The sequence below is a fragment of the Dendroctonus ponderosae genome, unplaced genomic scaffold (genome assembly GCF_020466585.1).
Source record: "Dendroctonus ponderosae isolate FM_Combo_2020 unplaced genomic scaffold, Dpon_F_20191213v2 Dpon_F_20191213_9, whole genome shotgun sequence".
NCBI lineage: Eukaryota > Metazoa > Arthropoda > Insecta > Coleoptera > Curculionidae > Dendroctonus > Dendroctonus ponderosae.
Window position 1 is genome coordinate 5,758,317 of NW_026019116.1, and position 15,386 is coordinate 5,773,702.

General features: G+C 44.9%; 8 protein-coding genes across 12 annotated transcripts in view; 3 read left to right on the top strand and 5 right to left on the bottom strand.

Moving 5' to 3' along the window:
* LOC109542268 (mediator of RNA polymerase II transcription subunit 23) overlaps positions 1–2,555 on the bottom strand; it is a 6,169-nt gene extending 3,614 nt beyond the window's left edge. Inside the window, exons 1-4 of the mRNA XM_019911417.2 lie at positions 1,524–2,555; positions 1,253–1,474; positions 980–1,204; positions 758–927 (exon numbers count right to left, since the gene is read on the bottom strand). Coding sequence (XP_019766976.1) covers positions 758–927; positions 980–1,204; positions 1,253–1,474; positions 1,524–2,369 — 1,463 coding nt within the window. The 5' untranslated portion in view covers positions 2,370–2,555. The remainder of the gene's footprint in view (positions 1–757; positions 928–979; positions 1,205–1,252; positions 1,475–1,523) is intronic.
* A 380-nt stretch (positions 2,556–2,935) lies between these two features.
* LOC109542288 (ragulator complex protein LAMTOR4) lies at positions 2,936–3,863 on the top strand (the record flags this gene model as incomplete). The annotated part of the gene is given in 3 exon segments (XM_019911449.2): positions 2,936–3,384; positions 3,437–3,527; positions 3,582–3,863. Coding segments are annotated over 3 exon segments (273 nt in total). The 3' UTR covers positions 3,621–3,863.
* Positions 3,864–3,879: 16 nt separating this feature from the next.
* LOC109542287 (eukaryotic translation initiation factor eIF1) lies at positions 3,880–5,088 on the bottom strand. Its single transcript, XM_019911448.2, has 3 exons — positions 4,866–5,088; positions 4,344–4,501; positions 3,880–4,288 (listed from the first exon to the last, which is right to left on the bottom strand). The coding sequence occupies exons 1-3, from the start codon at positions 4,891–4,893 to the stop codon at positions 4,142–4,144; spliced, it is 333 nt and encodes a 110-aa protein (XP_019767007.1). The 5' UTR covers positions 4,894–5,088; the 3' UTR covers positions 3,880–4,141.
* A 310-nt stretch (positions 5,089–5,398) lies between these two features.
* On the top strand, positions 5,399–10,006 carry LOC109542285 (protein TSSC4). Its single transcript, XM_019911446.2, has 4 exons — positions 5,399–5,657; positions 9,076–9,382; positions 9,432–9,649; positions 9,701–10,006. Exons 2-4 carry the CDS (start codon positions 9,111–9,113, stop codon positions 9,904–9,906), a joined length of 696 nt encoding a protein of 231 aa, XP_019767005.1. The 5' UTR covers positions 5,399–5,657; positions 9,076–9,110; the 3' UTR covers positions 9,907–10,006.
* LOC109542277 (UDP-glucose 6-dehydrogenase) lies at positions 5,786–8,942 on the bottom strand. Of its 2 annotated transcripts, none has more exons than XM_019911435.2 (11): positions 8,662–8,942; positions 8,121–8,314; positions 7,871–8,008; positions 7,625–7,820; positions 7,402–7,568; positions 7,193–7,339; positions 6,987–7,055; positions 6,710–6,934; positions 6,418–6,567; positions 6,179–6,359; positions 5,786–6,125 (listed from the first exon to the last, which is right to left on the bottom strand). In XM_019911435.2, the coding sequence occupies exons 2-10, from the start codon at positions 8,277–8,279 to the stop codon at positions 6,180–6,182; spliced, it is 1,431 nt and encodes a 476-aa protein (XP_019766994.1). In that variant the 5' UTR covers positions 8,280–8,314; positions 8,662–8,942; the 3' UTR covers positions 5,786–6,125; position 6,179. The 2 variants fall into 2 exon arrangements, with proteins under 2 accessions (XP_019766994.1, XP_019766993.1); XM_019911434.2 differs by having other exon boundaries at positions 6,987–7,060; positions 7,192–7,339; positions 8,662–8,941.
* LOC109542272 (nudC domain-containing protein 1) lies at positions 9,961–11,916 on the bottom strand. Its single transcript, XM_019911425.2, has 3 exons — positions 10,505–11,916; positions 10,350–10,453; positions 9,961–10,292 (listed from the first exon to the last, which is right to left on the bottom strand). Exons 1-3 carry the CDS (start codon positions 11,826–11,828, stop codon positions 10,002–10,004), a joined length of 1,719 nt encoding a protein of 572 aa, XP_019766984.2. The 5' UTR covers positions 11,829–11,916; the 3' UTR covers positions 9,961–10,001.
* A 103-nt stretch (positions 11,917–12,019) lies between these two features.
* LOC109542280 (drebrin-like protein B) lies at positions 12,020–14,091 on the top strand. Its single transcript, XM_019911439.2, has 8 exons — positions 12,020–12,241; positions 12,355–12,527; positions 12,590–12,796; positions 12,850–13,014; positions 13,069–13,267; positions 13,322–13,387; positions 13,445–13,641; positions 13,696–14,091. The coding sequence occupies exons 1-8, from the start codon at positions 12,159–12,161 to the stop codon at positions 13,836–13,838; spliced, it is 1,233 nt and encodes a 410-aa protein (XP_019766998.2). The 5' UTR covers positions 12,020–12,158; the 3' UTR covers positions 13,839–14,091.
* The window catches only part of LOC109542274 (rab11 family-interacting protein 4B), a 9,073-nt gene continuing 7,773 nt past the window's right edge, over positions 14,087–15,386 (bottom strand). For 3 of the 4 annotated variants that reach the window (XM_048669831.1, XM_019911430.2, XM_019911431.2), the window contains exons 9-10: positions 14,929–15,223; positions 14,087–14,837 (exon numbers count right to left, since the gene is read on the bottom strand). In XM_048669831.1, the coding sequence (XP_048525788.1) occupies positions 14,697–14,837; positions 14,929–15,223 (436 nt within the window). In that variant the 3' untranslated portion in view covers positions 14,087–14,696. The remainder of the gene's footprint in view (positions 14,838–14,928; positions 15,224–15,386) is intronic. The other variant, XM_048669830.1, reaches the window with a different exon arrangement.

Genomic DNA, 15,386 nt, shown 5'->3' on the forward strand with positions numbered 1-15,386 from the left:
ACAGGACATTCCATTTAAAAAAACGCAACTTTGATATCTTTGGAGCTTTTGGGGCACCCTGTACATTACGAAAATATTTTTTAAATGTGCGCTCGGTAGGCGTCGGACAATTCATAGAATAGTACTTTTTTAAAATCAAACGTGAATAACCCTGTATACGTGAGAATGTACGACGGCTATACCACCACTTGCTGCTGCGTTCTTTTCAAAGGCTGTGCGGCAACACCGTCAGTTTCGCCTGGGTCATCGACTGTTTGACACAGTGCGTCAACCGCGCTCGCAAAATACGAAAAAAACATTAAAATCCAAAAAAACCGGTGCCTGGTGAGCATTTTCCGAAACAAGAAACTTCCAGCTTCCCTTCGGTACCAAAGTTCCGGTGATGCGTGAGTTTTTCAGAACGGACAATCCCGTTTTACAAATCGCCATTGCGACGCAAATTTGAGGTTAGGCCGAAGAGTAGCTGGCAATGCTACTACGCACGAGCCGATCTTTGTCGATGATGCGCGACCAGTTGATTCGGCTAGCGAGTGACAGCCAGAACGTAAACACACCGTTCATTGGAGCCTTTTAAAGTCGTCACTATCACCTAATAATAGAATGGCAGCATTTCGGTAAGTACCTTAAACTTAAGACACATTTTCGTTTGTTTAAAATTGCCGCGTGCCTAAATCTCGACTCATTCAAGTAGGTGTTCATAAACTGCCGCCCCTTTCAGCAGCTCAATAAAAGCTGTCTAAACCGCAAAAAAACTCACTTGAAAAACTCTTGGTAAGTGCTGTAAGCATTGCAGAGCAACGCCACTCTGTAATCAGTGCCAGTAACAAATGAATTGCTGCTGGGTGTGGTCAGGTGCTGGATGAACTCCAAATGCGCTTTCAGTTTGTTGGGCAAAGGCAGGCTAATGTCAGCGCCCTCGGACTGCACCTGAAACAGTCCGAATAACATTTGGGCTTTGCCTCGAAGAAGTGTGACTTGCTTTGCGCGATATGTGGATCCAGATGCACGCCATGGCCATTTGCCTGGTGCATTGCGGCTGGTTGAAGTCGGGAACTGGCGAGGGCAGCTCGTGCTCGGGGAAAAGAGCCTCGTAGAGTTTCAATACTGAGAAGAAGTTGGTGACTGGGTTTCGCTGGATTGAGCCGGAGAGGAATTGCAATAGCACCCACATCAGTTGGTCCCTGCCGCGACGCACTTCTTTGCCCTAAAATGCGATTGATCCAAGAACTCCAAACTCGCCCAGCAAACGCACCTGTACACGCGAGACCAAGGTGGTAACCACGTTGTGGAAAGTGGCGAAATTGAACAAGACAAAGTAGATCAGCTGAGATGTGATGTGCTGCCAGAGACCCTCAGTTCCATCCCCATCAATCTCCGTGCGGTCTAGAGCGTCAATAATCAGCTCAACTAGTTGATCCTCAATGGCCTGGCAAGGTTTGACTATTTGTTTGTTGAAGTTCATCATGCTGGAGATCTGATGAAGGTACTGAATGAGATCTAATCAACAAATCCTCTTGACTTACCATATCTCGGCTGTAAGGAGTTTGAATAGCATAACGCAGTAGGCCAACCTGCTTGTCTGTGAGCTCTGGATCATAAGGCAGCGTGCCTTTCAATGCAAACCTTAAAGTGATCGGATCCAGCTTCCAAGGATTAGCCACGTAGTCTGGGCAGCCGCTCTGCTCGATCACCGGCCTCATTTGGCTGTGACCAATGATGGACACCATTTGGGCGCACGGCCGAAAGCTCTCCACATAATCTGTAAACATTGAAGCAACTGTCCAGTGGGGACACTCTGAATAGATCTTCTGGAGCTCATTAGTCAGCAAATAACCGGGCAGAAGGCACACGTCTCTGTCCAGGATTTTTGACACTAATTTAAGCAGTATCTGACATTGGGGCTGCACGCCCGAGGTTAATTTCAATGGCAGCGTCTTGGCCTTTTCACAGCAGCCTTTCATCAGTTCGCGCACTCCCTTATAGTCAACCAGCTCAATAATATCGCTAATCAACTGAAAACAATTCATCCACAAGGCAGCGTTGCTCCAATGCAACTGATCGGTGGTTATGATGAACTCGCTAGCCTTTCTGGCCTGTAGAGCCCCCTTTCGTATACAGTGCTCCAATAGTTCGATCAGCACTTGCATTCGTCGACGCGAGCTTTGCGATGTCACATTCAGGTATTGTCTCAGCACAAAGTCCAAGTGCTCGGGATTCAGGCCTTCGAAGAAATCGCACAGTTCCTGCTGCCATTTCGCAATGTTCTCCCGCTCGGTTTCAGACCGATGCACTAGAAAGCAACTGAAAGCCTCTTCCATCGCGTCCACCTTCATAATTCCATTGAGGATTCCTGATAATGTCTCCGCCATTGTGGGTGTTGATAAGCTTGCAATTGTCTGTTGGCACGTTACTTTAACATTAACATTATTGGGACTTGAACTCAATTACATACGAACACTAAACATTGGAGAAATGAAGCAACTTTGAGTTTGGAGTGTTAGTGGATTAAGGTTAGGTTGCTGTTGACATTGTGACAGTTAACAGAGGTTAGACCCTGTAATCTGTCCGGCTGTTGTCAAGATTCACGAAAAGTGATTAGTTCGTAAAATTAGTATTCATAATTTTATTAGCAATACGTATGATAAACAAATGTTTATTTTAGTATTGCTGTAAGTTCATAAAAATTTAAGTGATAGAAAAATGAGCCTACCGATTTTTTACGATATCTACCGCAAAGTGTCGAGCTTATCTACCGAGCTAACATGGAGAGAATGCGATGCTCGTCTTTATCTATGTGCGACTTTGAATATAAAACTAACTAGTTAGCTGACAAATTCTTAAAGTGGACTACAAGTTTTAAAGGATAACTCCCGAAAACTCGTAGTATAAAAAAGGGGGTTTTTTAGTTGGTAAGAATCCTACCCAGAGTTCGGAACACTGGGTGTCTTCGCGAAGATTTTTAGCCGCCGACCAAACAAAAAATTATCGAAATTCGATTTTTGGACATGGCAACGCTGTCTGGGATTGACAACACTGGTGTGTCACAGCTGTCACTGATATGTTAAAGTGGGAGTTCTTCTCTCGTCTTTATCTATGGTTCTTCTCGTATTTTCTTTTATGGTTCTTCTCAACTTTCTTGATTTCCTGATTAATAGTGATTTTGTTAAATAAATAGTTTCCAAGGTTTCAATTTTACTTCAAAGTGGTCAAATATCCATCATTCGTAGTCCCTGAGCATGTCATGGATCGTCCCAATATTCCGGGCCAAATTGGATATTTAACGTTGAACTCCGAGGGGGCTGTTCTGTGCAGTGGGGGCGATTTGGAGAATGACGAAAAGACCGCAGTCGTTTTGCAGTCATTGATTGGGCTGGCGCATTCCAGGTAAGTCAAGAACTGAGGTAAGAAACCAGCTATTTTACCGGGTCTGTTCCAGACTGGACCACAAGGCCTTTGACCAGGATTTCAAGCGACTGAGTGTTGTGTTCGACGACCACGCTTATGTCGTGTGTTTGAGCAATAGGAAGGTAGGCTTGGAATAAAGTTGGTTTTGGACTGGTAGTGGTACAAGTGGTTTTTAGGTACACATAGTGAAACGTCAGCTAAGGGCGGCTGAATAGTTCAGGAGAACGACATGCTTTTTATCATTTACTTGACTAGTCAAAAGTTTTTGCGGCTGATCATTTTGTTAGGGGCCAGCAGCCTTCTACTGTACCAGATGGTTTCTGAAGTGATGGAGATCGCTGTACGTTCTCGTAACTTGCTGGAGAGCTATTAGCTTAAGGTCATTGAGTTGTTAAGAACAGCACAATGTATGTATATTTTCTGTATTTGAATGTATCAATAAACCTTTATTCAGTCAAGGATTAAAAAGCAAAGTCCCAAATCACATTATTTATTGTGACGACAAACTAAATACTGACAACATTTAAAACGGTGAACGCAGATGAGACAAGTAATGTATTTACGTCAAAGGCACAATCATAATTATATAAAAAGTATTTATTATTATTGTACAAGGTCTACGAACTAACAATTTTGCGGTGACGCTACTGTGACTGGTTCATAGCACGGTCTCAATTTCTTGATTGAAAGGAAAAAAAAGCGTTTATGGAACGGCGACATGCTTGTTGGCTGGCGCTTAGAATCCGTGCACCTTGAGTTGATCGGGCTTCGCCAGCCCTGCTTTGGTCAGCCACTGGCAGATGTTCTCGCGTTGATCCCCTTGGAGCTGCAGCACCTCGCCGTATTCGGGGTGTTCGATTACAGTCCCATTGCACGCAAATTCCTGAAAGTCCTTATCTATGAGCAGCTGATCCCTCTGGGGATACAAGAAAACTTACCTTTTTACACGCGCGTACAATTTTCTTCAAGTCATATTCGGATGAAAGGCCTTGTACTGTTGTGAGAGTCTTGCGTCCGTTCCGCTGCTGAATTCTTATATGAACAAGTCCGTCTTGAACATCATCATCAGCACCCTTACTGGCATCAGCAAAGGGGTCTGTGGACAATAAATTCGTCAAAATGAGGTCAAGGCTGGCGGATCAATACTGGTACGGCAGTTCTACATTCCAGCAAATTTATTGAATCAAGCCACCACCAGATTAAACAATCAAACTGACTTCAATTTAGATGTTAGCTAGGGGACACAAACACATTGTCCCCTTCAGTCAAGCGATGCGTCATCGGCCATGCCTTTGAAACTATGTCCAATTTTGCTGTTCAATTGGGCCTCATGGGCCGAAGAGAAGCGAGTAAAAGCTGATTCAAAGAAATGAACGACCGAAAAACGTAGTAAAACCAGCGGCCATGTTGATTGAGTCAAGAAACCAGGTGTAGGTGACCCTTTTGCGATGAGCACTTACCAAATGTGTTGAGGTTCTGGATGGACATACGATATTCAAAACAAGCCGTGAAAAAGAAAGATCTGCAAGTCTGCACTGGAGCTATGGATTTGTTTGAAATTTGTGAAACTTCTCGAGTTTCTATGCGGTGCGCCCACAACAAAAATCGAACAATTGACGTTGATTAGCAGTGTGCGGAAATAAAATGACTGGCCATTCTGTCATTAACGTCTTTCTGCAGAGCGCCAACAATCCCAACGTAAAATTCCGCATGCCAAAGTAGAAGCGGTGTTGTCGCTTTTTAGAGACAGAGCCCTATAGCTCGCTTCAACAAAGTAGTTTTTATTTCGTTATACAGTGCTCTGTAGGGTTTTCCTTAATAAATTTGCAAAATGCTAAAATTCCTGTATAGTAATGATAATATTTTCCTTGGGTTTCGGGTAGAATTTCAAAAAAGCAAGTGAAAACTCATTTGCGTTTACCACTACTTGTGGCTGGTTCAAGCCGACAGGTGGCAGCACCTTCAGTTTCGTTTAGGTCAGCGACTGTTTGACAGATTTCATAAACCGCCCTTTCAGGAATTCGAAAAAACGGTCTCAATCTGAAATTCCTGCTGATTTGTGCCCGTTATAAGGAATGGGAAACTCCCCGCTTCAGTTCGGTACCCTTAATCGGTAATTTTGACAGTTTTGTGTTGGTTCCGGACCGAAAAGGCGCTTCATTTGAACTTCAAAGACTTCAAGCAACGATCCTTCATCATATCAACTCTGAACTAACATTAGTGGCATTCAATATTGTTTCGACAATAAAAAGGTGAGTAATATTTATTTAATAACCGACAAAATAATTCAAATGACCCCAAAATCGTTATCGAATGCGGCAATAAGAGGACGTCCCAATAAAAATATTGGGTTGATGTTGGCTTTCAAACATACTCACACTTCTGGTCAAATAATATTTATTGGTTCATTTGAATTGGATTTGAAAATCTTCAAATCGCATTCAATGGTCTTGCACGTGCACGTGCATGTCAGCTTAATTAATAATACTTTTTAAAATAGTGTCTTAATAATAGAACTGGGCAATAGCACTTGGGTATTACTGGCACTCAACGTCCAGGTTGTTGCAGTAGCAAAAACGTCATCAATAAAACGCTTCACTGTTGAAAACCGGAAGAATATACTTAAATGCCTGCACTGCTTCATAGAGTTCAGATGTTGACCAAGCGGGTTTATTAATGACATTTTTCACTGTATTGCACAAATTGTGTAGCCTGAAAACCTAGGAAAGAAAGTCATTGATAAATGGCAAATATTTGCAGCATCTTTGACTACCTTATACAACTTGCGGGTTGATGCTGTAGCGTCGGTTCTTAAACGGCTGCCCGAGACGGCTGCCGATGGTTTCCACATGGAAGCCGATCCTTAACAGGTTGTTATGGTCCAGAATTTTGCGGCCGTCGAACATATGGGCGGGCTTCATCATTTGGTCATAAATTTTCTCGTAGTCCAAGGTCTGGAATCGTGAAGATCCGCCAATCACGGCAATGGTATCGCGTATTGGAAATACCCACCACAAACTCGTCCCATTCGGTACAAAGAACCACCGCATGGCACTCCTTAGTGGCTAAATAGGCGTCGTTGCAAATAGTTACGTGCCTTTGGAACTGCTCATCGGTCACCCCCACATACTTTAAGTCTTCGTAGATTTGAGGTTTTTCTACCTGCATTACAGAGTGATGAGTTATCCGTTCTACCGATCGAAACAGGCTCATTTTTAGAACATAAAAGGATTTTTAATCCAGTTCTAAACCCACTATTAGACCAGACAGTAGTTGAAGTAGTTTGCAATGAAAATACACTTGCCTTTGGATCGTAGATCTTGATGGAAGCACCCTCGTCTATTAGAGTTTTTGATACGTAAATCGCGGCACTCTCTCTGGTGTCGCCGGTGTTCTTTTTAAAGGCGAATCCCAAAATGCAAATGTTCTTGCCACTGACGGTGTTAAATAGGCTTTCGATCACCTTGGCGGTGAATCGGTGCTTTTGGTGCTGGTTCATGTCGATCACGCTCTGCCAATACGCTGCCACCTATAAAACCTCAATCTTGGCATTGGTTGGATGAATACGAAACCTAACTTACGTGGGGCAGATTGAGACACTCGCAGATATACACCAAGTTGAGAATGTCCTTTTGGAAACAGCTCCCACCGAAACCCATAAATTGAAATAAATAATTTAATTAAACAATCCCCTGGATAATAATAGCACAAGCCCGACTGTCCCCTAATGAGTTTAAGCAATGCGCGATTTGAGGCTTTGATTGCTTTATCATTATCATGGCTTACCAATGGAGGCCTGCAAGAACTTGGGGCCGATTCGTGAGTCCAGCCCAACCGCTCTGGCTACTTCAGTAATATCAGCGCCGGTTGCTTCGCAAACTGCTGACAAGGAATTGATGCTGGAAATCCTCTGCGCTAGCATAGCATTAGCGGCCTGGAAAACCGCAATTTTTACTACTAGTTTAAGTAACAATCTCCCGTCCTCTGAGTATTTACCAACTTAGATAATTCACTGGACCAAGTGTTCGTGGTCAAGATTTTCTTGCGTGGAATCCAGTGCTCGTAGATCTTGCAAAGCTCCTCAATAGCAGCTTCGCCTGCGGCTGTTTCCTCTCCGCCTATCAGCACTCTGTCCGCATTCAGCAGGTCATTTATCGCAGTGCCTGCAGGCAAATGAACGTTTCAAGACTGACAACAGTTTCATATTTTCGTCACTTGCCTTCGGCAAGAAACTCGGGATTGCTTAGGATCTGATAAGACACTCCAGGTCGCTGATTGGCCTTCAAAATCTTCATGACACTCTCGGCAGCATTTACGGGAACAGTGCTCTTTTCCACAACAATTTTGTTACTTTTGGCCACATTGGCAATCATTCGCGCAGCCCCTTCCACGAACTTCAAATCGGGGGCTCTGCCCTGAAAGGTTCATTTTCAAACCACGACCTTTCACCAGCTGAATACGTTACTTTTCCATTCCCAAACGTCTTGGTTGGAGTGTTAACTGAGATGAAAATCAGGTCCGCCTCCACTATGGCCGCATCGCAGTCATCGGAAAAAAACAGGTTCTTACCTCTTGACGCCTTCACCACTTCGTCCAGACCCGGCTAAGGCATTCAAATTGATTAATCAAATCACTTTATTGCTCTGATAATAACGGGCTTTTAATCTATTGAGTCTTTTTTCTTAATAGCAAATAGTTGTTGGCTCTTATATCACCTCGTAGATTGGCAGCTTATCGCTGTTCCACTGGGCGATCCTTTCCTTGCTCTTGTCGACGACCGTCACCTTGATTTCAGGGCACTTTAGGGCGATTACACTGCAAGTGGGCCCCCCTACGTAGCCCGCCCCCAAACAGCATATACTCTTCACTACCATTTTCGCCGCTTCAAGTCCAGTGGCTATCAATAGAACTAAGAAAACAAAGTGAAGTGTTTACCTTTGCCTTGGCATGTTTTTGGATGGTTGTTGAACCATCTCAAGCCCGAGGACGCGCTTTGATCTTTACTATTCATCGGCAATCTGCGTTCACTTTGCAGTCGTTGCGAGAAAACGATTAAATACTTATCAGGAATTCGGCGATTCTAAAGATAGTTGTTTTCACATAGGAGTGCGAGTTGAGCAACTCTAGTCCACGATAGTTACGAACTTTATTACTTTGGCAATGGATTTGTCGAGTCGTTAACAGTTGAGAATAAAACCGTGCAAATTGACTAATTAATCTACATACAAATTAATGGATTCTAGTTCACAAACTTACTCAATGGGGTCTCGAAAGGTCTTCAAACTCCAATCAGCTTGTCTCAAAATGGCAAACAGCTACTGGAGGCTACTTTGCTGGCAAATTGTGTCGTAGACAAACGCGATCGCTCGGCATCGAAGCTCCACCACGTCTTCAAAGCTTGTGTGAAGATTATTCATTAAATACCAGCGCTAAATCCCTCTAATCTCTCCAACAATTCATGTTTACGTGTACATATTCCACCAAAGCGGAAACGTATACAAATCCATAAAGTGAGGTTAGCAAAAGCGTCAGGCTGTCAGGCATCCCTCGTTGCAGTTGAAATTTCAGCGGCTTTGTCGCTAGATGCTAGAAGCAAGTGAAAGATTGAAGTGAAGATCAGTGAAGTGTGATTTTCAATCTGCATTTGGCCAATGGAATTTTTTTGTGCAGTTAGTGGCAACAGTGGTAACCAAATGCCAAAGTGAATGTCGATGGAATGTTTACCTTTTGCAAGCCCCAACATGGATGTATTTAAACTAAAAACGGGCAATCCGGAGTTCAAAGATCGGCAGAAAAAGGTCTTCGACCAATTGATGGTGTTGGAAAACAACCGCAAAAACACAAACTCGTCCAGTGACAGCGCCGGAGGCCCGCGAGATGACCGCAGTGCTCAACGTAGCCAAACGCGGGCTTTCAGAGGAAAAGAGAGCATTTTCAAACGGCCCCAGAACCCCGCACCTAAAAGCTACATCAACAAGTAAGCGCTGATTGCCTTTCGAGCAATCCCTCAAGCCAAGCCCTTTTAGAATACCAGACTTCAAGAAAAACCCGCACAAATGGACAAGGTATTCCCTTGAAGACGTCCAGGAAGTTACAGAAGAAAGCAATGCCAAATCCGCGATGGAGTTCCTACGGGAGCTGGCAAACCGGAAAAAGCTGGAGAAGGGAATCGTTGAGGAGAAGCTGGGGGAATTGCCCTCGAAAATCGTCTTCAACAAGCACATTCGGCTGACAGAAACATCAGGTAACTGATTCAACTGGAGAACGTTGATTAAATTTAATGTTGCGGTTGCAGGCACCGCTGAACCTGTGATGATAATGGAAAAAGCTCCGACAAGCTCTGAACCAGCGCAAAAACCCTCGTATAAAAACGCAAAGCTAGTGATGCCCGAGTATGTGATTGGACAGAAAGTGGCCAAAAAGGAAAAAAGATCCGGTAAACCCAAACCGGTCAAAGGAAAAGAGCTCAAACTGGATCATCTCATGATTGAAGGAGACTAGAGATTTACCCAGTTTAAGTCATAAGGCACATTTAGGGCTAGTGAAATGCGATAATCTCCATTATAGATTCATTGGCTATTAAACTTAGGTAAGAGCTATAGTGCGTCGTTGTTCACGTTCATGCTGAAAGCAGTCACAAAGTCCTCGCCCAATACAAAAAGGTGGCTGTCGCCAGCAAAAATCCCTAAAATGCTCTCATTCGATAGGTTGATAACCTGTTGTTCTGCCACTCGCTTAACGCGCCTCCCGGTCGAGCGCTGCCTCAATTCGGTGGTCAGCAAGGGCCTGTTTTGCCGGTAAATAAAAATGTGACCCGCAGACTCGCTCACTACGGCATAGTCCAGGTTCTGAGAGCATGTGAGGAACTTTCTGTTGGTTTTAGACGCCTGAAACAACGGGGTTTAGCGAGGTGGTCGGGGAGTTTAAATTAAAAAATCCTGTACCTGCACGTATCCAAAAGCCAGTAAAGTGCCCTGGTGCTGGCAAGTGAAATCCTGCCCATTCCAAGTGGGCTGCCACAAGCAAACGTCCACATCGTGCCTTATGCCTAAAACCAGTGCTGCCTCAGTTGATTGCAACAAAGCAGTCCGCTACTCACCTAAAGCGGGTACGGATTGTGAGTCCAAAAATGGGCTTAACAGTACATGGTGGGACCCTAAATGAACCTGATGGGTGGGTTTATTTGTTACCCCGCTTATTCTCTGAAAGGTCTCCGCCTTATCAGTCTCAAAGTCGCACTCCTCTATTGGCTGGGAGTTAAACGTGGCGCCACGCTGTGGCGTTTCCTCCCGTTTGCTTGTGAATCCCTGAAGTCGGTTATGGACCTCATCCACATAGCTTGGGCTGAGATCCTGCTCTCCCTCATCGTAGCCCGCGAGCAGTTGCGTCCAATACTCCTTATCTGCTTTAGCGAGTTGAATCTCCAAAAGATCCCCCTTCAGACTCCAAGTTGTTAAGGCGGAGTCCACAGAACCCTGAAATGTGCCCGACAGCACTCTGAGTGAGTTATATTCGACATTCAGTTCACTCCCCCCGCAGGAGACTTTCAGTAGATTCTTCTGCGCTGTTTCTGGCAGCGGAATCTTCACAGTGATTTCATCAGTGTCTTGCGACCAGTGGTACAACTTCCCACTGCTTGCCAGTGGGGTTTCTTCAATTGGGTGCTCAGAGTTCAAAGCAAAAACCACCAGATTCTCCGAGACGACGTATAAGTGGTCGCAATCGCTCTCCAACTGCAAGTACTGCACTTCGCCTTTTGTCTTCAGCTGTCTCAGAGCCACTTGGTGCCAATCCTTCTGAGTCTTTTTGAATGTTATCCAATGAATGATCGAAATGAATCCGTCTGTTCCGTGCTCCTGGACGTGCAACAGGAGCACGTGAAGTTCCTGTTTGGCGTCGTTGAACGACGCATCTGATACTACAAAGCCCTGGCTCTCGTTGCTCAATACATGGCCCGAGAACAGGGTGTCGAATTGATCATCGTCCCTTTTATCCTTAGTGGCTAGAATGTAAAAAGTGCCTATTCCGTCTGAGGCTACGCAATAGTCGGCACTGGCGAATCGTAAAGTTACACCGTAGTCCCCACTGAGTCGTTCTCGGGGCTTCGACATCGTGTAGACAGCCACTGGATCAACAAGCTCATTTGTCCCCGCATCCACATAAACCTTCTGAATTGTTAGCTGTTTATCGACGAAATAAACGGAGGAGAATCCGTCGAATTGGTCCACGCAAAGGTGATTGTGCAAACTGAGGAGCTTTACGTGCACGATACTGTACTGGCTCGGGTTTACACATGTCTTCTCTACGGGCACTTGCAGGCTTTTACGCGACTGTTTTATCGGTTTTAAGGACAGTTTGTAACCGTCGAAATTCGAGTCCATTAAAAGCCGGTTTGGTGCAATTTCCAACGTTTTTAAACTCATTGTTGGGCAATTCTTGTCAAAACTTAGTGAGGTTAAATCGGGCTTGTAAACAAATATGTGACGGATGTTTCCGCCTTGTTGCCAACAGTGGGAGTTTGAGTGAGGTTTAATTACATATTGGAACAGGACGAACAGCCAACGCAACCAGAGAGAGGCAGATAGGCGCTCATGAGCAAAGAGTTGTGGCAACTCGACTTTGCATATGTTGACGTGATGTGATTCATGTTCGTGTCGTAAACGTCAGTTTTGGGTAAAAAAATAGCAAAACATGCAAAAAAAATCGTCTGCCCGCAAAATTTGGATAAACTAGGCCGGTGATAGAAGAGGGAAATGACGATCGATTTGGGAAGAAACAGTGGGGCCCTAAAGGAGGCCTGGAGGGACGTGCTGAGTGAAAAAACCGAAACGAACTGGTGAGTTTTCAGGTTAGGAGCCACCTGTAAGGCCGTCACCACTGCAATTTATCAATTGGTGTGGCAATAAAATATGCAAATTAGCTCCTTATTGGGCGTTTTTGCGATTCAAGGGCCTTATTTGGTTATGAGGGCCACTCCAACGTCCTCAAGTTGGTCAGCCAAGGAGACGGAGGCATTAACGAGCTGAAGGAGGATTTGAGCTCCGGCAAAATCATGTATGCCTTTGTCAAGTTAAACGATCCATCCACGTCCCTGGATAAGTGCGTTTTGATTAACTGGCAAGGTACTTGACTTGTCCCAGCCAAGGGGCTTTTTGAGATTGCAGACGGTTTGTATTTGGTATAGGGGAAGGTGCAAACACCGTGAGGAAAGGCCTTTGCGCCAACCACTTGAGAGATGTGGAGAAATTCTTCCCGGGGGCCCACCTCACCTACAATGCGCGAAACGAGGACGAAGTGGACGAGGACTTGCTAATTGAGAAGCTGAAAATGTATGGCTCAGAGTATCGGTTTAAAATGAAAGTTGAGCCCGTTGAACGCGCTCTGCCTGTTGGTAAGAATCGCAGTTAAACAGCATCGGGGTGCTTGAGGTAAGTGGGTTTGTAGGCACACGGTACCAAAAAGTGAACGCCGTCAAAGAGATAAACTCTCACGAAAGAGATAAGTTCTGGAAGAAGGAGGAGGAGGAGGAAAAGCGGCGCTTGGAGCAGGAAAGACAGAAGAAACAGGAGCAGCAGCTCAGCCTGGAAGTGGAAAGGCAGCGCCAGGAAGGTGGCAAGAGTTGAGTTGATTCGGTGGCGCCATTTTCACGTGAAGTGGTTTTAGAAAGCGACACGAAAAATCGCGAGCAAGAAGCCGAGCTGCGCAACGAAAAAATCGACCAGTTCAAGCAAAGCGAGCGGGACAACTTCAAACAAGAGACTGAGAGGCAGAATGTGGCCCCAGAAAAGCCAGTGCGGGCCTCCATTTTAAAAGCCAACGCTCAATGCAACAACCTACCAAAGTTAGCCAGTAATCTACGCGTGTAAGTAGAGGAACCAACAGTTTGCCTTCCATTGCTTTGATTGTTTGTCGCCAGCTCTTCTCCTGAGCCTGCTCAGGCTGGCAGCGACGACGAGTGTGACCAATTTGCCACAATCAAAAGGTGACAAACAAGTGCAAATACATTAAATTACCCGCTGGAATCGGTGGTATTATGCAGGTCTCCGAAAGATTCTTCGAATTCTTCCGCCAAGCCTGCAGAGAGCGCGGCTTCGCCTACGAGTGTAGATAAAGGCGACAGTTCGCCGTTTGTCGAGCAAACAGTGCAAATGCTAGAGCAGGATTTTGTCGATGAGTACATTTTCGGGATGGCAAAGGACGGCTATAAGGCCAGGGCTTTGTACGACTATCAAGCGGGTGAGCGAAAGCGGGTTGGGGGCTTTGAGTGACTCACTCAATGGGCCTTTTTAGCTGACGATACGGAAATTTCCTTCGATCCTGGCGATTTTATAACGAACATTGAGAAAGTGGATGAGGGCTGGTGGCAAGGCCTGGCTCCTGATGGAATCACCTATGGGCTATTTCCTGCAAACTATGTGGAATTGGTTGAATGAGGTTCCACCTACGGGCTGTTTGTTGGCACTCCGTATCCAAGTGGCCAGGATTTGGACCCTTGTTTTTTATCGTTGGCCTTGCGCTTAGCTTTTGCTTGTTTATTAAAGTATTATTTGGATTCTATACAAATGTTTAAGTATTGTTACACGATTCGCTGTATTTAATGATTGCATTGAGGTAACGTTTCTAACTCTTCCGATCAATCGCTGCACGACTGTCCCTGTCTTCAATAAAACATTGTTTAATATAAAATAGAAATCTGTTTTTATTTATTTCATTAATAACTTAAACGGGTAAACAGATCGCGTTCCAATTACTTAGTATAAACAGTATGTACAGAATATCAATAGAACGTGGACCCTTTGCAACATGCAATAGTGACTCTCACAAACAATAACAACAGTCAATTGCGCCAATAAAAACACGTATGCATAGCAATTCTTCTGTGAATTGAAGCACAACTCAACTGCAACTGTTGAAAAATCCTAAAAAAGTTGATTTTCAGTTGCCGTTTGGAAATTCTCCAGTTTCAATCAATCAGGCCACCGTTAGGTTGATAAAACAAACGCAACATGATATCAAATCTTCACAAAAAATCACAGTGATTCAAATGAGTTATCACATTTCATCAGTAGGGACGGCTTCGATCGACCGCATGAAGCGCTAAACGAGTGTTTCAAGGGCGGTTGGGATAAATTGCACAGAACGCACCATTTTTTGACTTTTTGGTCTTAAACACACATCATTTTGGGCCACTCTGTATGTATGCTCTTACCCGACTGGACATTTGAACACTTTTTTAGCCATATGTGGTAAAAAAGTGAACGAAATTTTCCCGCCCGTTTTGTGGGATGTTGCTAATTTTTCAAGCCATTCTTCGCTTGCTGCTTCACTTCTAGAAGCTGCGGATGGTTCTCGACAATGTTCAGCAAAATGCCCTCAATGTAGGCCCTCAGTTGCCGGTTAACTTCCTGTTGCTCTTTGAGGGCCTTTTGCACCTGCAATGTTGAGGAATAGATTCTTAATTGGACGTGACCGCCACCCCACGCCGAAACGGGGGTTTTGTTCGTTTTTCCTACACCTACATACCTCGTCCTGGGACATGATGTCCAGTTCATGGGCCAGACTGTTCTCGCCATTGGTCAGCATCCGGCCTGTTTCCAGGCCGGCATGCAGCAAACTGGCCTGCAACTCCTCATTCGCCTCTAGCAGATGCGAGTTGTCCTCGCGCAGCTGAGCCATCTCTTCGTGCAACTCCTCCAGCCGCAAGGTCGTCTCACTAGTAGTGGGCAGGGCGGGGGTGCGTTGCTCCGACTTGAGGCGCTCGACCTCCTTCGAAAGCTCCTTTAGGAGCTGCAGTTGTGATTCCTGCTCCTTCATCAGTCTACCCAAAGCCAAAACATTTTTCCATCACTCACTGAGTTTCAGTTTATCACTTAACTAATAACTGAATGACTTATTCGAAGTTTCTCAAGAACCATTCGAGCCACAGAATTCGTTTTGGCATCGTTGGATAGAGAATCGAAAAGTCCATTCAGTCGTAACAA